The sequence below is a fragment of the Ambystoma mexicanum genome, chromosome 11 (assembly GCF_040938575.1).
Source record: "Ambystoma mexicanum isolate Mex_15411 chromosome 11, UKY_AmexF1_1, whole genome shotgun sequence".
In the NCBI taxonomy this organism is placed as follows: domain Eukaryota; kingdom Metazoa; phylum Chordata; class Amphibia; order Caudata; family Ambystomatidae; genus Ambystoma; species Ambystoma mexicanum.
This window is the reverse complement of record NC_090934.1, coordinates 1,248,316,366-1,248,342,592: the sequence shown is the minus strand read 5'-3', so window position 1 is coordinate 1,248,342,592 and position 26,227 is coordinate 1,248,316,366. Positions and strand designations below refer to the sequence as shown.

Sequence of the window (26,227 nt, the reverse complement as noted above, 5' to 3'; positions counted from 1 at the left end):
ACTATATCACACGTCACTTCACAGTGAAGTGATCTAGGGGTACTTTGTATCCCTTTTTTGTTTTTCTTTTGTATCTTTTCTGTTACTTTTATGTGGTGCCCAAAATGGCTGGAGGCATCAGCTACTTTTCTACCATGTTTTTAGACTTTAGCCACTGCACTTTTGCATTTTAATGCATAATGCCATTATCAGAACCATATACTTAAAATGGCTGTCCCACATGTTTTTTGCTTGGTCAATTTGTCATCTTGTCCTTTGGCCTTCTTCCCGTTTCTTAGGCCAGGAAATGCTATATGTGGTAAGCCCTTTCCTGGGCAAAACATTACATTCCCTGGCAAAGTGGTGGTGTGTGCATCTTGCTGGATTTTGAGGTTATTTTTTAATTTAAAATGGGTATGGTTGTAAAAACAACCTTTTACAGTAATGTTAAAACATACAATACAAATCAGTTAAATTTATAAAAAACATTGCATAAAATACCTATAAAACAACATTTACAATTAGAGGATCCTTATCAATGACAACATGTATAATTTCAGTCAGATGCACAATTATGTAATTATAATAAATCAAAGATTGTAGTATTACACTTTACATAATTATGTAAACATTATGGGACAAAGGTAAGAATATGGCACTTTACATATTTAAAAGAAACACTAGTTTGAGGAAGCATGCTATGTTCAGCAAGAGGATGTCAACATTCCTTTGAACCTAAGCCATATATGGTGTGCTGCAGATGTCACAACCAGCAACTCAGCCGCATATAGCATGCTCCAAAATTGATCAGTCTCACGTGACATCACGAGATACAGGATGACACGTATCAAAGCTGTTATGCACATTTTAACCAGATTTATTTATTTATTGAGCATTTGTTAGGTGCCTATGTGAATTTCATGTATTGATACAATTGCACACATCAACTTTAAGTGAAGTTCGGTTGGGATACTTTGAATCCTTATAATATGTTTTTCTGTAATGGTTTTTTGGCTACTTTTACAATATGCCTAGGATGAGCTGGTGGTAGAGGATATTTTTCGACCCTGTTTTTTTGATTTTACTTGTGCACATTTGCAATTACCGCACACAGCTACTAAGGGTGGCTAGCACCCTAAAATAGCCGTGCCACAAGGCTTTTGATTGTCCTATGGCCTTTTTTTCTTTGGCCTTCTTTCTCCTCTTGAATTACCACACATGGAAGCCCTTTCCTGGGGAAAGCTACTGCTTTCTCATGCCAAGAGGCAGTTTGCATGTGAGCACAGATGTGGGGACTTGGAGTGCCTGGTCCCAGTACACATCCAGGTGCCTGAATGTCTGTTGCTAGGCAGATGTTTTAGCCCGCGGCTATCCTTACCAATCGTGGGCTTTGGCTAGCTCCCAGTCCAAATCCTGGATAAAAGGAGGACTCCTACAGCCATTCTCCGGATCATCGTTGGAGCCAAGACTTCTACAAAGAAGTGCAGCCCGCTGACGACGACCCCTGAAGCTAACCAGCATCTCAAGAAGGCCCTTGTTGGTGCTTCGGCCACTGGACCGGGAATCCGTGCCTTCTGAAACTTTGGAAGTGTCCCTGGACCAGCCGGTGGACTGACCAGCTCTCTCCTTCCTGGGCTACGTCGCTGTAGCCATCTCTGTTCCGAGTGCATTCTTGGAACTTGGAGGAACTTCAACTTGAGCTAGAAGACACCTGCTCCTGAATTTTCAGCATTCTGGTCCCAACGTTAGTCGCTCAGGGCTTGCTCGCTTCTTCGCCAACAGAAGATCGCCTGTCGCCGCCTGACCATGGTGACTCCCCTTGCATCCTGTCTCCTCTCCCTGGAGGTCTCCTGAGACCTCCTGCTCCAGAGAAGTCTTCTTTTCGTAGCGAGAGTGACCAGCTGGCTAGTCCCAGGAACTGTAATACAGGCACTGCGACTGACCGAAACTAAATCGTGTGCCCTAAAATGACCTCTGCGCCTGTGACCCCTAGGCCTCCCTCAAATGGACCAAGCACCGAAGTAAGAGTCCCCAACGGATTCTGGAACCCCTCAAGTGGTCTCCGGGAAAATCAGAGTAAGGGGTGTAATTTAACCTAACTGTTTCTCTCCCCTCCCCCCCCTCCCCGCCCTCTGTAGGGTTTCATGTGTGTAAGTGCTGGCCCAAGCTTTCTCTTGCCTGACTCAGATCGTGGTGGTCTAGTTGAGGATCCCACTTCAACACTTGCGTGGTAGGACAGAGAAATACTTGAACTTTTCCCAAATTTTGGATCATTGAATCACAACCACTGGCATTGCTCAATCCCACAGTAAACCTACCTCAACAGTATAACTTGTGGAACTGGTGACTCTAGGCCCCATTCCATCTCAGGGCTGGGCTTACTAAGTGTTAGGGATTTTATACTAGGGTTTTACTGTGTTTTTCTAACTTTTTTTTTTAAACTCTCTTTATTGACATTTTAACAAAAGAGTTCTCACAACCCTCATCTCACAACCCCCGCAGCAATCTCCCCATATCCATTAACAACTTGAATCAAACTATTCAACTATTAGCCCTTCCCTCCCATCCCTCTTGACCTCCCCTCCCCTCTCCCCCAATACCCGCCTGAGTCCTTCACCTCCCCATAATGACCACACAGTCTTCTGTAATTGCTGTTCGCTGAGATTTGAGTAGGCCCACCTCCAGCTCATATCCCCTATTCTCCTCTTCCACATGTTTTTCTAACTTGCTTAGATTCCTGTGTTACACTGGTCTTGATCCTACTGACTTTACCAAATAAAGTTATTGAAATTCTCTGCTTTGTTGTTTAGGTGTCTTAAGGTTAAAGTGTTAGGGTTCTCCTTAGAACCCACAAGGGAGAATGTTTATGTATGTATTTTGTAGTAGTTGTGTGACAATACTTACCTAGAGGTTTCATTGTTAGTGTGTATTCTAAAGGCCTATTTCATCCAAGTATAGTATTTTGTTGTACTTCTCTGTCTAACTTACATTATTGGAGTGTGTGTCACTCAGTGTAGCCCTAGACCACTCTCACACCAGACCTTAGTCTAAGCCTTGGGTTCTGCTACCAACCTTGGAGTTTGGCTTCATTTCAGTGTCTTTCCTGTTCGCCATAATAGGTTTCCCTCTCAAAGTCCACTCCCAGGGTTGATTTTTCAAATCCACCTTAACACAATGGAAGCACCAAGGCCCAATTAAGGAGGCTCCCGGAAGGCAAAGATCCCTTTTAGAAATTCCTGTTAGAGCTCCCACTTATGTGAGGCCAAAGTCTGTCAGCTCAGAGCATCCGTTATGACGTTCTTTGTCTCGGTTAGAAAGGCCATCGTTAGAGACGCATCATTGTATAGAGCCCGGAAACATAGCTCATTGCTTCTTTAAACAGAGGTTATGACTCAACACAAACCCATTTGTTGAAGTAGTGCATGGCTACCGAGATTGTCTCTAAAGACCAGCACAGCCTTGACACGCAGAGGAGAAGGCGGCAACCGGGGCGAGCACGATCACTCACAGCTCTAGCAAACTGATTTGTTCCTGAAACTCTGTCGGAGACCAGAGTCCACTCACTGTAAGCAGTTGAGTAGCCCAGCCAGTCAGGGATGTGTCCATGACCAGGGTCAATAAGGGACAGGGTTGCCGAAGTAACACCAATCTGAGCAAGTTGTTTCGCAGGGTCCACCACACAAGATCGCGAGACACCTTGTCTGAGACCTGCAAGAGGTCTGACATATTGTCCGAGAACTAGGATCAATGACATTGAAGTAGCCACTGGAGCGACCTGTAAGGGGCCAAGCCTCTGGCACCACTCCGATACAGGAGGAAAGAAGGTACAGAAGACACAGAAAGGCAAAGCTGGAACCACCCCCTTGGAATAGAAGACATGCACAATCTGAAAGATACTCACAAACCGACCCTCAAGAAGAAAGGCCTGCTAAGGTGGGGGTCAAAGACTGCTCCAATCAAGCAGAGGGACTAAAATTGCAGGACATGGAACTCTTGAAGTTCAGGGAGAAGCCCAAACAGTTAAACAGGCTGCATTTGTGGTACAGATGTTCCGACAACAGGTGCGGGTTGCAGGTTAAAATGAGCCAAAAAACCAGATAAAAGGAAAACAAGGGTTCTCTCCCTTCTGAAATGATCCACAAATACCACCAACAGTTTGGTGCAGATCCTGGGTGCCAAGGACAGCCCAAACGGCAGGTCTTGGAACTGGTAGTGGGCTCTGGCAAACACAAACCATAGATACTTCCTGTGCTTGGGATGGATTGGCAAACAGAAGCAGGCGTACCGGAGATGTAGCAACTCTAACCAACCCTGCTGCCCAAAGGCCTGAGTATCTCGGCTAAGTTAACCATTTTGAACTTGCCCTTCCACAGGTACAAGTTCAAGCCTCAGAACCACGATAATACGCAGACTCACATATTTCTTCAGAACCAGAAAGTAAAGAAAGTGCCAACCCTCTCCCACCCCCCCCCATTATTCTAAATGAGGCACCAGTTGTATTATGCCCTTTCTCAGAAGCTGACTGACCTCTTCCAAAAGTGGGAGGGGGTCCAGAGGAGTATGGAGGGTGTTGAAGACACAGGAGGTAGTAACCCTTACCTGTAGGGCCCAAGCATTCATGGTGGTGAAATGCCAATATCGTACGAACAGGGACAGCCTACCCACCACTGGCGCCACATGCATTAGTCCAATACACAAAGCTTTATAATGGGGGTTGGGGAGAGGGGCAGCTGAAACTACAAAACCTCCTTTCTGTGCCCCACAGCCTCGACCCAGGCAGGCAGGACAGCGCAGATGTTTGCCAGAGGAGCCAGACCCCTGCCTCAATAGGCAAAGGAGGGTAGTTGGGAAAGGAACGTGGATGGAGGCTGGATCGCAAGACCCAAGGACTTAGCCGTGGCCTTGGAAGTCAAACATCTATAAAGACTCATCAGCCTTAGCCCCACACATATGGTCACCATCAAATAGCCTGGACATCGGCAGTGAATACCTAGTAGTGCCTCCTCAGGCCTGAAACTATGTCCATGGCACGCGCCACACCATCCGTTCTGTCAAGACCGATTCTAACATCTAGCGGGTAGCATCTTTTCTGTCAGTGACAGGTGCTGAAAACCTCCATCTCAACTTTCGGTACATTTCCAGTCTCACCAGAGACAACACTCAACAGACCAAAGGTATTCTTGGCCGGGGCTCAAGCAGCATTAACAGCCCACAGGGCCAAGCTACTCAATACAAAAACCTTACCACCTGTAGTGTCCAGCTTCTTGCTCTCTCTGCAGGAGTGTTAATGGTTCTGTAGTGTGTGTACATGTTTGTGAGATCTCTGTGTAGAAAGGATAGTATAAGGTGTGAATGTGAGAAGACTGGTACTAAAGAAAGGAGGGTCACTGACTATTACAGTGGAAGGAGTGATAGTGTGGGAAGTGTAGTAGTATTGGGAAGAGGAGGAGAGTAGTAGTGGGAGGAGGAGTAGAAGTGGGAGGAGTAGTAAAAAAATAGAGCAGCTGAGTGGAAGGAGCAGTGGAAGTGGAGTCGGAGTCGTCAAAGGGCCTCATTACACGGTAGGCGGAGGACCAAGGTGCTATTAGCACCTTGGTCCATGCCGGTAAAATACCGGCACCGCCTTGGTGGAAAGGGGAATTACCGCCTATTCCAAGGTTGGCGGGGCGGTCATTCCCCCTTCCCCGATTGCCCTTCCCCATTCCCATTACGGTGCCGCAAATTGCGGTACCGTAATTAGCACCCTGGTCCCTTTGCGGGTTGGTTTTTAACGCCTGCTAAACAGCAGGCGTTAAAGTACCTACCCGCAAAGGGACCTCGTAGTAAGGCGGTATGGGTTTACTGGTACCTGTGCCCTTTCGGTACCGGTAAACCCTTACCGCCGTCTGTGTAATGAGGCCCAAAGTAGTATTAACATTAATGGATGGAGGCGGGAGATAGGAGGAGCGCGTACCAGAGGGACAGATGGTCACTGTTGATTGAGGAGGGTGAAAATGGTCAATTCTGTTCCGTGGGAAAATGTGCAGATACTAGGCAAAATTCGTCCAATCCACCAATTTCACTTGGGGAGTGGAATTGGCAGTTTGGGCCCTTTTTCCATCCACAATTTTATTTTTCACATTTTTTGGGGTGAAAAACTAAATTTTGAAAGGGAAACAGGGGTGTTTTGCCCATTTAAATTTCATTTTTTGTTGGTTTTGGAACACAAAAAAACACACAAAATAATTCTCAGAAAAAATAAATTTACGCTGCAAAAAATTCCAGCCGCAAATGAAGTTGAATAGGTGGAAAAGCGTTAAGCCAGCAGAACAGAATTGTTGGTGAAGTTTGCCAATTCCGTTACACCAGTGGTAATTTCACCCACAAAAAAGGTAGCAGGCGCCCCTCTAGAAAGAACATGGCATGATAGTCTTTTCTGTGGATTTTACCCACTTTGAGAGAGTGTATCCATCACATTTTGCTCACTGTACTTTTCACAAATGAGGAATATCCATTTGCATATCAGTCTATGTACCACCCACAAGGGCTGTCCAGCACCAAAATGCCAGGCAAACCTCCTTTGAACAAGATTGCCAACAGCAACCCCAGAAAAGTGTTTCGACCTAGTTGGGCCTCATCAGTGAGGTGGAGCTGTGCCTCTCTGAGCACAGTGAGCAAGGGTCCATGTCTGGGTTCCCCCAGGTAACAGAGTGACCAACCCAAAGTTCCTTGCAAAAATACAAAAAGGGTAGCAGGCGCCCCTCTCTAGAAAGACAATGACATGATAACCGGTTCTGTGGATTTTACCCACTTTGAGAGTCTGCAGTCATTGCTTTTCGCTCACTGTACTTTTCACAAAGGAGGAATATCCATTTGCATTTCAGTCTTTGTCCCGCCCCCACACACAGCTGAATACATACACATATACTCCCTGCTGCACATATATCCACATAGCTAGATATTCATACCTAACCGGTTCAGTGCTCATATTTTCCAAGTGCGGGCACTGGAATTAAACTTGTTTCATGCTGTTTTCAAAGTAACTACATCCACCTAGATCAACGCTTCTACTGCAGCATCTGGTTCACTTGACCCATAACTTGAAGCCATGCCAATAGCATTGTACTAGTCGTGCCAAACATATTCCAGTGACTGCTTCTTTGTACTAGGCTGTGATACTCACATTTGCATTCCCCACATTAACCGCCCATCCATTCCCCCAACCATGGTATTACAGAAAGCCTCTCTAATTCTCTCTGTCCCCAAGTATAGCAATTCTCACTTTTCTTTCTGCAGGTTCTCAATCTGCTCGGTCAGCACCCTCTCCTCCTGCTGCATGGCCGCCTGCTGCTGCTCCGTCACCTCCAGGTCCATGGTCTCTTCGTTGCTCACGGTCTCCTCTGGGACATCAGCCACAGAGGGCAAACGAGCTGCGATCGGGGATGTTTGATTGGATAAATTCCTCCGCCGTAAGTGTCCTTTACCCTACACACAAACCCAATGAACACAGATTGATCCTTGGTTTTGTAAAACGGCAAAACAGGTTTCCTATGCAAACAATATCACACAACACAGTGGTTAACATATTAAGAACTTTCACAAACACAACACCATCAAGTGGGAAAATATGCCTTTCACTTAACACCGGCGCGTATGCGCTTATACTGTGAGATCTCCAGTTTATGGCAATCTGGAATATTCAACTCAAAGAACTGCATTTAGGGTCTGTGTTCCTACAACATAACTCGGTGTACTAAAATACTTAACAACGAGCCATATTAACAATTAACTATTGCATGCAAATATCTCCAAAACATTCCTCAATGGAGTTGCTGCGTATCTGTCAGTTGGAAGAATTTGGATTGGTTCGGCTGCATAGCAGAAGGTGACACAAGAGGAGGTGATGGGTGATCTAGATTGTGAGGCACAATCACAATAAGCAATGTCTCCAGGGAAGGGCCTCGTACTAGTCTGCAGATTTGCAAGATGGGGCACCACACAGTAGGATCCTGCACAGGGCTCATGTGGACGGGAGACTGTTGATGAGCCAACAGAATGGAGTGCACTGACGACATTGACTTGAGCTCTGAATTGGTTAAGACTGTTGGCAATAAAAAGACACACATGGGATTTAATGAAGTAAAATAAGGAAGTATTTCAAAGAAAATGAAGAATCAAAACGATAGCCAGAGTCCACTTATAGGTGGAGCATAAGCAGGGTCTGGTAAGGAACGGAGGCCTGCTGCACATTCCTGCTGTCAGGATATGTGAAAATATGCATGCACCCAGAATCTTGTGTTGTGTGTCAGTGCGTGTATGTGTGTATTCTAGAGATTTCAAAGGTGTGTGGAGATTGTAGTGCTTTCAAAGCATGCCATACATCCACAGTACACGGACAGTGTGCTGGTGCATTTTCATAAAGGACAAACTTTGCCCTAGTGCTAACACCATTCCATATTAGCACTAGGACAATCTTTGCCTTGGCGCAAAAATGCATTGAAAGAAGAGGTTTTTGCCCGAGGGAAAACTTTGACCTATTGCTAATACCATACACAATCGAACTTGTAATAATGAAAAAGGTTTCTAAGATGGCTCAAATGTTTTTTGCAATAGGGCAAATTTTGCCCTAGTGATAATACCGTGCACAATGGAACCAACACTGGCTCAACGTTTCTGAAATCTGGCTCCATGTGTATAAAACAAAGAACAGAGAAGGCCCCTTGTGCCGCCCGTCTTCTAAAGTTTTATTTGCCACCTAGCTCATTAACATAATTAATCGGTGTCCCACTCCCACATACACTTTGGTCCCACAAGAGGAGACACTCCCAATTAAAATGCCAGGCAGTACAGTTGGGAATGGTTGACGATGCATGGAGGATGATTACGGGCTTGAAATGAGTGGTAGTTACACACAACGCTGCAGGACGGGTGTGACTGGGACAGGGATGGTGCAGGTGATACATACCGGAAGAGAGCTGCGGGTTATGCTCATAAATCTAACGGCAATTAGTACAGGTTTCTGGATTAGAAAGGGAAAGGAAAAGGAGAAGGAAAGGAAACAGGTTAGATCGCACATGCTGAGCCAGAGATGTCAGTATTTATCATGTGATGTGTTAGTCCATTGCCCTTGCAGGATGACCTCACAGATCAAGGCAGAAAAAGCAACCACAGACAGAAGAAGGGAATCACGATAAAGCGCTCAGAGCCATGGCGGGGGGCGGTGGGGTGGGGGTCGATTTCAAAAATAGCCCACAAGCTACAAGAAGAAACAGCATCCAAATTCGCAGATCCACACAAGAGACAGCCTCAAAGAAGTAAACAATGGCGCTAAAAAGCAGGCACATATGAAAGAACTGCTCAGCTAGTCGGGGGGGGGGGGGGGGGGGGGCTGGATTCATTTGTCATTCAATTGTGGCAGTAAAGGATGCTTTAGGCAACTCGACTCGGGAGCCCTCAGAGCTAGCAATTGCAAACAAAAATACGCTTGCGCTACTTTAGAACGGCAGGGAAACGGTTGCAGGGAGAGCTTCACTGAGTTCAGTGCGCAGATGCAACACCCCAACAAAAACAATTACCCAAAACACATCAATATGAAAAGAGTTGCAGGATACAAAGTTTGAGGCAGATGCCTTCCGAAATCAAAGCTTCATTGTGTGCGGTACCTACAAGGAAGCCCCCTGGATCTCATTCTCCAACATAGCCTTGGATCTAGCGCAGATCTCCAATGATCCCCTGTTCCAAGAGTGTATTATTTGTATCCACTGTGCAATGTGTTTTGGTTATATAGATCAAGCCAGACCAGCTCTTTAAACAAAGCACTCTTTCCAGGGCAGATCCCTTTTGCTCGTGGACACGAAGATCCCATCATAATGTCTTCTGTATTTCGGCGCTCTGAGGACTATGGGTGCGTAACGCTATATAAGAAATACATCACGATTATGGTCATCATGACCAGATGAAATGACATGTCATCCTTGCCCCGTTTACAGAATGGTCTACAAGTTATTTCCTTTGATTAAATGACCTCCGGTGGACACAGATTCATCCCTGCCCTGGTTTTATATTATGGCCCGTTTCTAAACTGTATTTAAGAAATGTTTCTTTAAATTCTCTTTCGTAACTAAACTGTTCTTTATTTCTTCACGTTTGAGACTGATTATTCAAACCCAAAGATGGCTGATGAACATAGGTAGGTAAACACAATGGGCTTCATTACAAAAAATGGCGGTAATTCAGTGGTAACAGGGTTGCCGCTGCATAACCACACCGCCGAACAGGTTTGGAGGTAATGCAGATGAAACGCCTCCATCAGAAGGTTGGAGGTAATTACTCCACCTTACAGCCCAAAAATTCCCAAATCTGCGGTATTACTGGCGGTAGTAATACCGCTGGAATGCCCGTAGAGTCCTACCAGTACCGCCTACCACCACCTGTAATCCAGTGGTAATACCCCCAGACCAAGTGGTGGTAAGAGTAATACCATTCGGTGGCATTAGCTCAGAGATCCCACTGAACATGTAAGGAGGATGAATGTTAGCAGAGAGTGGGTCAGCTTTGTCATTTTGCTTTTCCTGTCCTGGGCCATTGCCTGTGGTTCCCAATCCTAATTTTGCCCTGGGTCTGGTAAGGATACTCACTGATGCTTTCCAGAATTCTGCGTTTTGCTAACCACATCATCTTTGTTCATATGCTCATAGATTCCTATATCCAAGCTATGTCCCTGTATTTCATCAGTACTACATGCAAGACAAACCCGGCCGCGGGTTCCGCTCTAAGATGGAACTGTAGCTAGAACAGATGCTGTTCTCCTGTTCTATTAAAGTTTTACTACTCAGCACTAGGCACAAAGCACTCCCTCTCTAAACCCTTAAGCAAAATGAACCACATCCAGCATGAATTTACCCAAACTCTACCCTCATTTCAGCCTCTGTCTCAGGCGGATTCATCATTTAAGCATGCCGTTTCCTTGCAAATGTACTAGTGCAACTCAAGGAACATGTCTTGCTTGACCACCCTCTGCAACACTCTTTTGCATCAAGGAACAATTTATATCCTCTAATCAGCAATGAACAGAGTCAATATGAGGCCTACTGTTGATAGAATGGTTTCAGTTTGCTTTGTGGTCAGAGTACAAGAGGAGCTGATACAAAGGTAAATAACAGCTTTTACTGGCTCACCTCGTGGAAGCCCCTGCTGAGCAACTCAGGGCAACTCTTGGAACGGGAGCCTAGTGGTTGAAGATGCAGTTGAACACATTTCCCGCTAAAACAGCAATGACAGCAGCAGGCAGTACATATTCTATGAAGTTAAGGTGAACTTAGATGTTTACAATATAAGTAATTTCGCTTAAAGTATCTCGGAGTGTACTTAGGAAATGACCTTACTGATTAGAGTCAAGCGCAAGACCAACTGGGAAATTGGGGTACCGATTTTGACAGCTTGTACCCTGGAAGTCTCTTAGGACTTGTATAGGCTCAAACCGGGATTAAGTCTCCGTTAGGAACTAATAGAAATCATAAACTGGTTTATGATTGGACGGGTGGGATACTGGCCCTGATGCTGTACTGAGCCCAATCTTAAAGGTAGGGCAGAATGTTAAAGATAGGTTGGGCTTCAGAAACACTTGGGTGCTGTTCAGAAGGCAAGGCCATCAGTCGGAGTCCAGGCAACATCACGACAGAGGAGCTTTGCCAATTCCGGACTGCTGGCAGTCAATACTTTAGGCCTCGCAAGGTGGTATGTCAGTGGTGATGGTTTCTATGTTCAAGTTGTCCACAGTCGGGTCCACAGGTAAACAAGAGGCTCTTCAAGAAAGAAGCAGTACTGCAGAGCTCTCAGCGATGCTGCTGTGTCAAACATTACAGGAACTGCTGGAGTAGGAGTGCGGTGCAGCTACCCATTATTGAAGGACCACCACCAGTGCCAGAAGAAGTGACTATGTCCAACAGATGCAGTTCAGGGATTTAGATGGTCTCCTCAGAGTGACATTACTTTTGGATTTCTTGGGGTTATAGGTCAGCGGTAGGTCTTAGGTAAAAGTTGACGGTGCTCACTGTGTTCGGTACTTGTGTGTGTTTGAGGTAAGACTTTGCCTGAGGGCATGCAACTTGGCTGTGCCTGATGGGTCAAGGGAAGGGGTCACTGCTTTATCAATTCCATCTTGTTGGTTCAAGTCAGGGGCTGTAAGATACAGGAAACAGATATGCTGGGAGGCCGGCTGTAGAAAGTGCAGGTAATCAGACAAAATTCTCCAGGGTGCCTTAATTCAAACGTCTGGCAGCAATCCAATCACCGGAGGACTGCCAAGTTATCCTTTCTCACTGGCGTTTTCTGGGTATTATCCAAGGTGTGGATTCAAACATGAATCCAGACTCCAGTCACAAACAGGTCATATCTGGTTTTGGCATGGGAGCCCTTATTCTCCGATGTAGGCAGAGCCATTAAGTCATAAAATATAACAAAAACACCCTCCAAGAAACAATGTCAGGACATGGATCTAAAAAGGGGTTCACTGTGTAGATCACAGCAGGTTCTCCGAAATTGAATGTTTTCACGGGTTTATGTGCTTAGCATTTTACTCCACATCCAGCTGGAAATCCCTCTTTCACTAGGAAGCAGAAGCAACCCTTTTCACAATGTTTCCTGACCACTGCCGTCATTATACAAGACCCATTTTCTCACAAATGACAGTAAGGGGCAGCAGGGAATTCTGCAAAAACCACCACCAATCAGATTCATACCACAGCTCATTGTTAAGGTGCTGCAACCACCTCCAGATCGAACATAGAACTGTTCAGAAATGTTATGCTATGCTAGGTGGCCTCTCTTGTTAAGGGGGCACGTACACCTCTACAGTGGTGTCAGATTGGCCTTCTAATCAGACTATGCTGGAGGATTCAGCGTCAAAGGATTTTGCCCCTAAATCCTTGGTGCAGGAGGGCTTGGCATCGAGCAATTTGAAGTTAGGAAAGAATTTCTTTTTGGAGCTTTCTCTCCATTGACATCAATGGAGCATCTCCTCCTGTTTTGCTATGGCTTGAACTCTGTCCTGACTTTTGGCGGTAAACAAGAGTCTTTTACTTTCCTTTCCTTGCTCAGCTCATCTCTTTTGGGGGTACTTGTCAGCCCATGTGTCTGCCAGTGCAGGGGGACCCTGTCCCCTTTAAGAGATTCCTTTGTTGTTTTACTGTAGCACACATCACGTTACAGTGAAGTGCTGTAGAAGTACTTTGTATCCTTTTTTTTAAAACCTTTCTTTATTAAAGAACTTGGTACAAAACAATACATAAGCATTACACATTCACATGAAGACCAGCAGCATTATTCGTAGCACAAGTGTGAACCCGTGGAGTGGCAAGAAGCAAAGGCAAAATAAAAAAGTAAAAAGATGAAGAGAAAAACATCTTACAGAACTGGGAAAGCATGTCATTGCGGGCGAATCGCATGCCCACCCAGAGCAGCATACAGTTAGGGAGCACACATTTGTAATCCACCCTTAGTCTATGTGGGGGCATCCTGCGTGCATGCAAGGTAGTCTTTGAAGGGCTGCCATAGGTCTCTTGGACCGGCCACCAATGGCTGCAAAGAGGCCCATTGTTCTTCAGTATCGCTGGCCTATGCCATAGCTCGCAATCACTGCTCAGTAGTCGGTAAAGAGGATTGTGACCAATGTAATAATAGACGCGGCACTGCAAGCACTAAACTTAAATTCACCTGCTCACGCAATCGCCCAATTAGACCATCAAATACACGAAAAAGGCATTGTATGGAAGTAGCGTCCAACCTGCATCCGGTCATATCTGTAAGCATAGTACAAATATCCTCCAATATTCATCCAGTTTCGGACAGCCCCACATCATATGGTAATACCCAGCATCATCCTCACCACACCTGGGCAGCAGATGGTATTCGCAAAGAGCTTCAGTCGGGCCAGGGTATACTGGTACCTATGTAAAACCTTAAGTAGAATGAGGCGGAATCGGGAGTTGTAAGAGACCTCCCGAGTCTATGCGCACATATCGCCGTATATCTGGTCTGCGATGTCCAAACCCAAATCCAGTGCCCATTTAAAGCAGAGTTTGGCCAACGGCAACAGTGCTCAGTTCTGGATTAGGCTGTATAAAAGAAGAAACCATGCCCCGCAAGCCATAAGCATCGATAATGTTCCCCAACAGGGAATCATTCTCTGGTTTAGTTGGGAAGCATGCCCATCGCCTCCTATAGGCTCTACAAACACCTATGTACTGCAGCCAGTGTAAAGATTTGGATTGTGAAAGTGTCACCATCGCCTGCTAGGACAAAATTCCCTTTTCGAAACATGCTCCCCAATGTGCCAAGTCCCTCCTGAGCCCAACACCTGTCCGACACCACATCCACAATGGGAAACGTTGGTGTACAATTCCACAACGGATAACTCATGATAAGGGTGGGGAGCCCCAACCAACCTCCCCACCATAAGCAGACTCGAGCAGTGACGCTCGCAGGATCGAATGGGCACGGGTCCACAAACCGGGGGGCCACCACCAGGGACCCAACGTCGCGCATTCCAGCCAAGTGCCTTTCAAGCTTGACATGGGGGAGCGATTCCCCCGGCTCAAACCAGTAGATTGTATATTGCGTACCAGTACCAGTATATTGCGTCTGTGCTGCCAAACAGTATATTCTGAAGTCTGGGGCAGCAAACCCTCCATGTTTGTAGGGCAGCATCAACGTGTGCCATTTGAGGCACACCGCACCCAAATGCCACAAGAAAGAAATAACGGCAGCTTGTAAATCTTAGGTAAGACTGTCATTTTAAGCAATGCTATTTTCCCAGCTATAGTCAGCGGCAACTTCCCCCAGGACACAAGATGAGATGTAAGACACGCCAGGCATTTAGTATAATTGCTTTCTAGTACTGCCGTGTGGGGTCTAACTATCGTGATCCCCAAACATCACATTTCAGTGGGAGCCTATGAGAAACCAAGCAGGTCAGGAGGTCTACCCACAGCATTCGTGAGGGGAAACCGCTCGGACTTATCATGATTCACCCGGAGACCAGACATTACCAGAAAAATAGCAACATCTTGCATAATGATCCCTAGGTGTGTCTGTGGATCACGCACATACAGTATGGCATTGTCGGCATAAAGAGAAATGATCTCTGGTTACCCAGAGAGCCGAATGACTGTCTTTGTTTGTGTCAGATAAGGATCGGCAAGCCGCTCTATCACTATGGCAAACAATAAGGGCAATAGTGGGCACCCTTGACCCGTACCCCTGGCTGTGTGTATTGGGGCCGACAGCATCCCATTTGTACAAACCCTAGCAACTGGGGAAGTGTAAAGCAATCGTACATGTGAGACAATATTGGGGCCGAATTGGCACTTCTCTAGTACCGCATACATAAAACGCCACGAGAATGAATCGAAAGCCTTTTGTATATCCAACGTGGCCGCTACTGCCTGCACTTCTGAGTCAATTTGAGCCAGTAGATTTCCTGTCCAATGGTCCGGAGAACACCAAACTCTGGCCATCGCAATGCGCCTGTAGGTCTGAGTGAAACTTTTTATGCTGAAAGGGCACAGAGCTTTGAAGCAGAACCATTAACCCCCCCCCCCCCCACCCCGGATTGTGTACAGTACATGGTGTAAAAGCTATTCCTGCCCTAATTCCTAGTAACCTAGTAAGCCCATCACACACAGCGGCCAGAGCATGAGTCTCCTGTAAGAACAATAGTTTAACTTTGTGGCGCTCCACATAAAGCATCAGTTTCCGTCGCTTGACCAGGTTCCCAAGCCCACGCACGTTCCAGCTCATACACGTGAGTTCACCCATCCTCACACATTAATACAGGCAAGCGCACCAGTCTGCAAGCCATCACCAAATAAGGTTTTACCCAACTGCTCCCCCCAAACCATCCATAAAGCCGAAGTGCATCAGCATCGCAACCAAGTGCATTTTGAATCCCTGTTATGACTCCCCCGCCCCCAACCGGGCAGATTGTTCCCCCAATACCACACCCCAACAGAACATTGCAACTTTGCATGGGGAGGCCGGCGCACTGTCTTTGGCCCGGGCCCAATAACGGCAATTGAATACCATAATGTCAAATATTAATAGTTCTACTAGGTCAAAGATAATTAAAGAAAACCCAACACAGGGAACAGCTCCGCTATGTATCCCATAATACAGCTGCAGCAGGGCAACAGACTCCAATTACAGGCAACTCCAACACCACAGCACACAGGAGGGACTAGTTCCAAGGGAGCCCAGTCATAACCAACAGTTGAGAAAATAGGATTCAGGGCACATCAGTGCATTCATCCAGAAATGTCATGGCTTCCTCAGGGATCGTGAAGAAAAACGTTTGGCCCTTAAGTTCAATGTGCAATTTAGCTGGGTATAGCCTTGCATATTTCATGCTGAGTTTTCTGAGCCTTTTTTTCATAGCCAGAAAGGTTCTCCTCTCCTGTCGCACCGCTACTGAGAAGACTGGATAAATATGTAACATGCTAGAGCCCAAGCAGAACTCTGCCTTCTCCCGGGTGGCCCTCAAGATAGCGTCCCAGTCCCGGTAATTTAGAATTCTGTCAATTAACGGGCGAGGGGGCGCCCCAGGTTTCGGTTTGGGTACCAGGGAGTAATGTACACGCTCAATTGCAAACTGTGGTGATAATTTGGGGGTGCCCAGCAAGGAAAAAATAGTATGCTCCACAAAATCCTCCATAGAGCCCTCCGAGTTGTTCTCCAGGACACCAATAATCTGAATGTTGTTGTGGCGCGATCTGGACTCTAGCTTATCATTCTTTCTGGTCACAAACTGAACCTGCCAGGTCTGGGCGGCCATCTCGGTTTTTAGCATGGAAATATCAACCTCAGCCACTCCCACTGTGGTCTCCACCTTGAGACTGATCGTGCCATTGGTATGAATGGTAGTAAAACCCTCCTGCATGCACGCCATCTTCCGTTGAGTCTCCGTCAGTTCAACAGGCTCCGCAGACTCCTCTATAGATGTGGCACTAGCCATGGCGGCCAGAGCCTCAGGGGCAGCTTTAGCATAAATGTTGATAGAACTTTGCCTTTTCCTAACCCCTTTTGTCATCTCTGGCCTTCAGAGTATTCTGAGTCACCCAGCAGAGAGCAGGATCACACCACAATCACCTCCTCCCCTAGGAGGCGACAAACCACAATACTGAAGTAAGTGTTATGTCCACCAGCAGCACACAAGTGGGAGCACCGTCCTGAACAAAGTGACCCAGGGAGTAGCTTCCCGGTGTGGGGGGAGACAGTATAAAACGTGCCTGGACGTGAGGATCCAGTACCTTTTTTCACAGAAGTCTCAAGTGGGCAGTGAAGGAGTAAAGGCAGCCAGCACCAGAGAAATTATAAGCCTCCCCTTGGCGCTCTCTGCAGACAGCGATCAAAAATCCAGGCCACAGCAGGAAGGGTGAAAAACATGGGGTGAAAAACATGGGGGGGGGGGGTACAGCAAAATTGTGGCTAAAGACCTCCAGAGGCCACTGTAAGAATAGCTCAGGTCCACACATGATAGAGGCTGTTAGTGACCCCCGCCTCACTCCGCAGCAGCCAGCACTGAAGCAGTGCTACAATGCTCTCAAGCCAGCAGGTGAATGAGTCACGTTTGGTCGCAAAAGTCTGGAGAGACACCATCAATGCCTTAGCATGCACCAACCTCTGATGAAAAGCTGATACTGCCCATGGTGGAGGAGACTTGCAGTGTCCATGCACAATTTAAATACGCACTGGGCCAGCCAGCGCCCGCGGCAGCTCTCAGTGATCCTCCTCCCAGCACAGAGGGGAGACCAAGCAGATGCAGTGCTACATTGGGCCAGGGGCAACGACAGAGCACACAGAGATCCAGGTGGGGTGCCTGCAGTCCGACCCGCAGCGCAGATGTTTCCTCGCCACCAGATACCACGGATAGCACCCGCGTGTTCACGATGTGAGAGGGAGGGCACAATGTAAGGGAACAAGACCCACACTGGGGTGCTGCATGTCACGCTGCCCCTCCAAACAAGTTACCGTTGGAGTCGAGCGTCGCCTGGGCAATCACTGTCCCTCTCGAGGCAGCACTTACATGGCGTCCGCCATCTTCCCTCTCGCTCCACCGCAACTCAGGTTCCGAAAATGGGAGGATCAAGCAGCATCAGCCCATAAAATGTGTCGCTGAGTGCCGTCAACCTCCTCTGCGACAAGGATCTTAATGTAGCAGTGGTCTAGAGGACACCTAGGAGTATTTATAAGCCGTCTCGGCTCCAGGCTGTCAGAGCTCTTCAAAAGAGCTGCCATTGATGTGCCCGCCCAACAGCTCCCCCTCCTTTTTCTTTTTACTTTTGTAACATTTCTGTTACTTTCTTGATGCACCCATGATGGGTTGGTGGCAACAGTTTTCACCATGTTTTCCACCATGTTTTTAGTTTTAGTTTTTACTGCGTGCACGTTTGCATTTTACCATATAAAACAATTTTGAGTTCCACATGCTTAAAATATCCGTGCCACAAGTTTTTTTGCCCTGTCCTTTGGCCACCTTGTCCTTTTGCCTTCTTCCTGCCTTTTCCATTTAGGAAATGCCATATATGGTAAGCCATTTCCCGGGCAAAACCATACGTTTGCAGGTCAAAGCGTCAGTGTTTGCATCCTGGCCGGATGTTGGGATTGGAACTGTCTTGTCCCAATCCACATTAGAGCCAGGGGTTGTCTGTTGTTGAGCAGATGTGGGGCCAGAGGCTTTCCAGGATTGGACAGCCCATGACAGTTTGAATGGTGCAGACCTTTAACATTGATGGGCTGGAAAAGCCCCCTACTCTAATTTGGGATGAAAGGAGGAGACCAGCAGCTGTTCTTCATATCATCGTTTAAAGCAAATACCCCCTACAAAGAGAAGTAGCAGCCTGCTGAAGACCCAGAGACAGCAACAGAAGACAACCAGCCTTTCCTCCCAGCCAGGTCCCTGTAAAGCCCTACCTCTTTCTGCACCGATCGCCGGAAGGCAGTTGTCGGACCAACCAGTCTGGACCCCTGCTTGAGAACCCTGCCTTCAGAAGCCTTTGGAAGTTCCCGGAATCCTTCTGTGGGCTGACCAGCTTCTTCTAGTACATCTATGGTGCATAAATCCCCATTCCCAGTTTTGACTTTGAACTTTGCAAGTCGTCTACTTGCTGCCCAAGATCCGCCCTCATGCAGCTGCTGCGCAATAGGAATAGGGACCATTCTGGTGCAGTGTCTTCTTAATAGCCTTAAGTGTCGCCTGCCACACTCTGGGGCATCTTCCATCCTCGAAGAAACTGTGGTTGTTATCATTCTGAGGTGCCTGGGTCACCCTGCTTCAAGACATGAGGAACTGTCTCGCCAGAGCACAGAACAGCCGTCTAGCCTGCCCCAAACCCTATGCTGAAGACTATCACTGCACCCACTGCTTCTGGACCCCAACCCCATGCAAAGAGAAGCATCTGAAGTAAGTGGGCAAGCGATTCGGAGGACCCTAGGGGTAATCTATCAGAGAATCGGCATATGGGATGGGAGACTTCATACCTGTTTCATGCCACCTCCCTCCCCATTGGATTGTATCGACATTATGTCCACTCACTAGCGCTCTGTTGCCGGGTCGGGATTGTTGGGAGTTTTGAACAAGGATCCCCCACTCCCCCCCGCAAGGCAACCCCTAGTGGTGGTGGTTGATTGCGAGAGTAAAGAAAAGTTACTCACCACAGTGACTACTGTACACCTAGCCCAAAGTCTCCATTCCTCCATACCTATGGGAGTTCCCTTGCAGCAAGAACAGGACCAGAGCCTAAGCATAGCAACACACACTTTCCCTTTAAAGTTTGAACATAGAGGTGGGCTGCATGCATAGAGCACTGACATGCCTACAACTCCACCCCACAAGCTCCAAACCCTAAGCCGCCTTTATTCGTTGCAAGGACTAGTGACATTTTAGGGGGTGGAGGGTGGGCGTATGGCGGAAAGAGGTCTTTGGACTAGGAGTACAGTAGTCACTATGGTGAGTAACCTTTCCATGCACCTATGTCCCCGACCTCTATACTCCATACTTATGGGAGAGTACAAGCAATAAACCACTCTCCCTGTGCTTGCCATGGAATTCATCTTGCTATAATAGTTTTTGCGGCCTGCCTTCTAGGATTCTGACCCCTAAACGTGTCCAATGCCGGACAAGGTCTAGGTCCCTCTAGACAGAACCTCTGAGCATCTAGATAGCGGTGGGTAGTGGTGTCCACATTTGTATATGGGCCCGGAAAGAATACCAGAAGTGAGATTTCTTGGTTAATGTGGAACTCCGAGACACTTTTGGAAGAAAATAGGGATGTGTTCTTGGTGCCACCGTATCTCAATAAAAAGTCATAGGATTCGTCTGAAGACAGCACCTTTAATTCACTAATCTTACTGGCTGTTATTGCCACCAGATAAACTGTTTTCTAGGAAACAAGCTGCAAATCTACAGAGAATACAGGCTCAAAGGGTTTATGGGCTATGCCGTCAACACCATAGGCCTAATTATACGTTGGGAGGTGCGGTAATGTGGCAGTAATTCTGTTACCACCGCATTACCTCACCGGCCAACTACAAGTTTGGAGGTAAGGTGGAGGAAAATCTTCCTCCCTACCGCCAAATCTCAGCAAAATCAGAGGAATCACTGCCAGCAGTATTTCTGCCCAAAATCCCCATGGAGTCCTGTGGACTACAATTAATGGGGACTAACACCGACTAACGCCACTTGTAATCTGGCGGTAAATCGGCTGCACCAAGTGGCAGGGCAGTAAGAGTAATTCCATTTGGCGATATTCCTGAAATGAGGCCCCATGTTTTAGTCCCATGATGGAATAGGTCAGGTGGAAAGCCTTCTGGAGGTTGGAAATTCTCTCTTTGTTGATAGCGAAGCCCCCACAGCAGCCAAGTAGGTCATACAATTGCAAACCTGTATCCCTGAGAGAACTAGGGTACACAGAAAAGACAATTCATTGTCGACTGACACTTGCTCAGTGTGTTCTGGGCTCTGTTAAGCATCCAGTGGCGGAATATATGCAATTTTCCTCTATTTAGTGACTAGGTGGAGTCTTCTCTAGAGGCCACAGGGATCCACATTTGAATGCAGATTCGCAAAAATGAACCCAAATGAAAAAAACACAGAGGATGCACTTTTTTAATTTGCGTTGACTCTAGAAAGGCGCAGATCACTTTCTGCACAACCTGTACATTTCTTGGGGTCTGCATGACTGTGCAAAAGAGGCACTGGCCAGCCTCCTTTCATAGATTAGTGTCAAGAGCCCTCTGACCAATAAAATGCTACTTAGGCCAAGGATAAGGGGACACAAAGTGCCCCTGCAATATTTGTGCTGGATGGTTTGTGCTGTAATAGTAAAACTACACATGCCATAAAAAGGAAATTACAATTCCTGCACTGTTAGGCCTATGGTCTACCCAGTGCCCCAAAACAACATTCAATTGTCCCCTCAGGACTAAGTGCTTTGGGGCACCAAAAGCGGCGGAAGGGGGAAGCCCCAATGAACCCAGAGGGGCCAGAGGCAGAAACCAGTGGGAACTCCCTGCTCCGGTCATATCTCACACTACCGGGGAGGCATCCCCTAGTGATGTGCTTGAGTTGGAGCCTGATACCTTTATCACTGGAGGACAGTGTGCAATAGTATTCTGCAGCTGTGGTAGGGTGGAGACCAAAGAGGTTAAAGTGTGACCCTCCAAGGCTTGGTGCACGACACTGTTGCAGCCAGAAGCAAAAGGGTGTCCATGGGCCAAAATCCAATAACTGGTGAGGTATGGGTTTCGAACCGGGTCCCGGGACAAGGCTTACTGCCCTCTGGGACAGCGCCCCAGGTACGAGCACTGCCAAAACAGGACTAGAACCACAAAAATGTATTTCTGTCTCATCTGTATGCACCCAAACGTTTGGAAAAATGCATACTATTCAAGAACTGCCCCGGCCATGCCCTGTTCCCAGGAATGTTTTTCTGAAAAAGCAGTGGATCTCTACTCTCTGTAGTGGAGAATCAAAAATTGTCAATATGCTAAAAAGAAATTCCAGAGGAAATTATAAAAATATCAAAAATATGTATTTATATTGATATTGAATTATGAAACTCCATTGTCAATTAATCAAAAACAACCAATTATATACAAGTGAACTAACTGACCTGACTAGGAAAAAACGAAACAAGAAATAGCAAAGGAGGGGAAACAAGAATACCTCTGTCACATTCATTCCATCATTCAGTCTGCCCTAACACAAACACACAATGCTCAAATTACTAGACAAAATACATATCAAAACATTTCATTTTAATACCAACAGTAAATCACAATTAATATGTTTCTTCTCCTTTTTTGTTATTTTTTATCTGGCTTGGAATGTCGCTAATCATTGTAATGTTTCCAAGCCGCAAATAAGCCCCCGGCATCCCAAGCGTATGGCAGAATGTAGACAGGACATCAGAGTACTAGTCAGAATGTATTCCGATGCACTGCTATTCCAAAAGGACAGTAAATACAAAACAAATGAGCCTTTGAGATTCCAATGAGGAAATAGAATGTTTCACTGTCTCGCCATCATTTCACATTCATTCCTTCCTCAATCGGTTCCATGTGTTAATATCCCCGCAAAAATATCGCCATATTTTTGCGGCAATATTAACCCACAGAACCTGCAGGGGACACCCCCGCAACCCCCATATTATTTTAAAGGGAGTGGGGGACACCCCCGGTCCCATTTACCCCAAAAATTATCCCAATACTATTGCCTATGGCAGTTCCAGGCGACCATATATATGGCGATATTATTGGTGGGGATCATATTACCTGACGCTTATGATTCGTGTCACCTGAACCTTTCATTTTTCATCCATCTGTTGCCTTATTTCTACCCTTCCTGGATTACTAATGTCTCTCCTACATCCTCTTGCCACAGAGACATATAACATCCCCAGTGCCCTTCTCTAGTGTGTCCTCCTATCACCAAGCTCTCTCTCTTACCATGGACCTGTGGATCAAAGACAAACGACTTTTGGCTTTGTTTTCTGCAAACTCCAAGCTGCTGATGTCCTTCAGTCGGGCCTGGTACTTATTCATCTGCTCGATGACAACGAGCTCGACACACCTGCATGAGGCAAAATCAGAGGGGAAATAATAAGCGCTCACTTTACAGCCACATTTCCAAAAGGTAAGAGGTGGTTAGCTTACACCAAGTACCGGGTTTCAGGCCAGTAAAGTAAACTGTGCAGCACTGCGCTTTAAACTGGGAAGTTCATTCTTTAATATTGTTTATTGATTTCATGGCAGAAAACACAGAATGGAATACACACACTCACAGAAAGGAAGGAATGCAGTTGGTCTTGTAACCCGTTCTGGGGGGGGACCCCCTGAACCCCTGCCACACTCTCCTAGTCCTCCATCACCACCCCTTGGCCCCGATAAAATGACTGACCTCCACCAGGAGAATGGGGTCCAAAGGCAAGTTGGATGTGTGAGGAATGTTATCCAGAGGACACTGAACGGAAGGGACACAGTAACCCGTAGAACGACCTGTAAGGCCAAAGCATTGAATGTGGTCTGAGACCATTCCAAACTAAACTGAGAAAATCACCCCCCACTACCCCAACACCTAAAAGGCAGAAGGTGACTGAAGAGACAGTGGCTGCTGCAGGGCCACCTCTTGGTGCACCTCTGCCTCTACCCCTCGGGAAGCGCCTGCCAACAAAAGGGAAGCCCGACCTCTGACGTGTGAAGCATAGGGGGCAGAGGGGAAAAAAACAACCCCTGTTGGATGGTGCGGCAGGTTGTTGCACAGCCAAGCCCAAAAACGTAGCTGTCATCTTGCAGGATTGGCACCTCTGTAAGGCATCCTCAGCCTTTGCTACAAGGCTATGCCCGTCAAAGGGCATGTCCAGGAGTTTGGCCTGCATGTCTTGGGTGAAGCCCACGTTCTCATGAGTGATGTTGCACCACTGTGCTGGTGGCCATTGCACAGTCCAGCCATCCCACTGCATGGAGCTATGACTGCAGAATTTGGCAAGAAGCCTCCTCGACATCCTGCACAATGGCCAGGAAACCATCCTTTAAGTCACTTTCCGTAAAATGATCGGCCACACTGGCCACTGTGGACCAGAGGCTGAAAGAGAACAACTGCAGCGCACAAAGGCATTAACTGCCTGGAAAGCAAGGCTGCCCAAGGCGAATACCTTCCTTCCCAAGCACCCAGTCTCTTACTCTCCCTGTCAGGGAAAAGAATGTGAAAAGTGGACATCTTGAAACTGGCTACCGCGGCCTGCACCACCAAGATCTCAAGGGAAGCATGGGTGGACAAGAAGTCTGGATCTGAGGGAACTAGGCCATGTTTCTTTGCAAGCTCATTGTCAACTGAGGATGCTCAAGCATGCCTCTCCAATACCTCTAGCAGGGGAGCTTCCACAGCTGCATTGAATAACAGCAAGGTCTCCTTCTTGGGCGATATGTCCAGGATGTCGGTCATCTTAAACTGGATTTTGGGGATGGACAGGGCAGACAATCCGAGGGCCTTAGCAAACCTGGCCATCAGCCAGAGCAAGAAAGATGCTTCAGATTTTCCCGGTTTAGGAGCTGGTAGAATGTCAAGCTCTGGGGAGGTGTCAAGTCCGCTGGCCTCCTGAAGCTCTGAGGCCAGGGCTTGAAGACCCTCACCTTTTTCAAAAAACACTTCTGGAACGTCTCCACTCCAAAAGGAACCAGTTCCCCTTCCTCATCAAAACCATTGGCCCATTTTAGACATAAATGGCGTCAACGGAAGTGGGGCATATTCCAGAGGGACTCTGGCGCTAATCGGCATGAAGTTGAGTGTGAAGTCGAAGCCAAGGCCTCAACGACGAAAGGCAGACCCTGTCAGTGCTGAGAGACATCATCGCCCTTGGGTATCAGGCCAGAGCTCATAGGCGCACTGGAGTGTTCCGCTGCGGGTTCCCTGTCGGTCTGAGGTAACACGTCTGGCCCCAATGGAGCCAACAACGCTGTGGCTGATGCCAAGGCGCTGTGGCGGAAATGAGGCCAACACATGTATGGGGTTGCTTTTGGTCGCATGCAGAAGGGATGTGACCAAGCAGTTCTGGCTGGACTGCCCCTTTTGACTTGCTTTGCATATGGCCTTTCCCCTTTTTGTAATAGCCTGGCAGGTGAAGATCAATGGTCTGTTTCAAATAAAAAGGAATAAAAACTACATTGAGACAAAGAAGAATGAAATCATGAGGTGATGAGGTATCTTCATAGTGCAACCACCAAAGGATTGAAAACAAATACATACCCAATAGGTAGCTACCTGGCAAGAAAACATCATTGGTTAAAACATGTTTCTCTATTTCACATATCAAAAGGTCTGAAGTCTTCACTATCTGTGTGTACAAGAGGATAACATCAAGACTCGAGAGGGAACTACACTTACGCAGTGGTTTTGCCAATGTCTTGCACACTTTGCAGAGGGTCTGTTGTGTTTGGGCAGCGAAGAATGCATGGAGCAAACACAATTGCAAGAGCATTGGCTGACATTCTGTTGGTCTCCTCCTCCTGAGCGATCCTACACAAAAATAATAGGGTTACTTGAGATTCCACCACCAGAGGAGCAATACAAAGATAAGTTAGTAGAGTTCAGACATCCATATGTGTATCCAGAGCGAATTCTCAATAGTTCAGTACAGTGAATAATTTGTAGACTACAGAAAGCAGGGTCTAGTAATATTATAGAGGACTTCATGATGGCTAGTAACGGGAATGAGTGATGTACCTGTACACTGCATAATATGATTACATTTCCATTAGAACTGACAGATTTAGAGGAGATGTAACACTAGAAAGGGAAGCACGAGATTAGGAGAGGGTAAAAAGGTGACAGATTGGGGTAGTTGTGGAGTGAGGTGGGAATGAGAGAGTGGAAATATTAATCATTTGAGAAGTGGATACTTGCAGATGACAAAAAGAAACATAAGCCCTTATGCTCTCTTAGTATATTGATCTTAAGCAGCAAGTATGGTTTCCATGGACCTCAACTGCACTGCCCAATTAGCAAAATGGAAGAGAAAAAAAGGAAAAGGAAACAATCTTGCGATTTCTTAGATCAAAAAAAAGCTTTTTACTGTAGCTTTGTAAAAAGAGTTGGCTTCACTTTTAGTTCGAAGACATATTTGCATAGTATTCACTGTAAATCCATAATTCTCAAGTTAATAATTCACATTGCACATGAAACCTTTATTCTGTCCATGTAGTCCTTGCGTATTTATGG

The 26,227-nt window shown here is 46.7% G+C and overlaps 1 protein-coding gene across 7 annotated transcripts in view; it reads right to left on the bottom strand.

Annotated features, from left to right (window-relative positions):
- The window catches only part of MYO9A (myosin IXA), a 1,154,601-nt gene that overhangs the window by 52,568 nt on the left and 1,075,806 nt on the right, over positions 1-26,227 (bottom strand). For 6 of the 7 annotated variants that reach the window (XM_069624659.1, XM_069624658.1, XM_069624664.1 and 3 more), the window contains 4 exons: positions 25,394-25,525; positions 22,960-23,083; positions 8,924-8,977; positions 7,241-7,443 (listed from right to left, as the gene is read on the bottom strand). In XM_069624659.1, coding sequence (XP_069480760.1) covers positions 7,241-7,443; positions 8,924-8,977; positions 22,960-23,083; positions 25,394-25,525 — 513 coding nt within the window. The remainder of the gene's footprint in view (positions 1-7,240; positions 7,444-8,923; positions 8,978-22,959; positions 23,084-25,393; positions 25,526-26,227) is intronic. The other variant, XM_069624661.1, reaches the window with a different exon arrangement.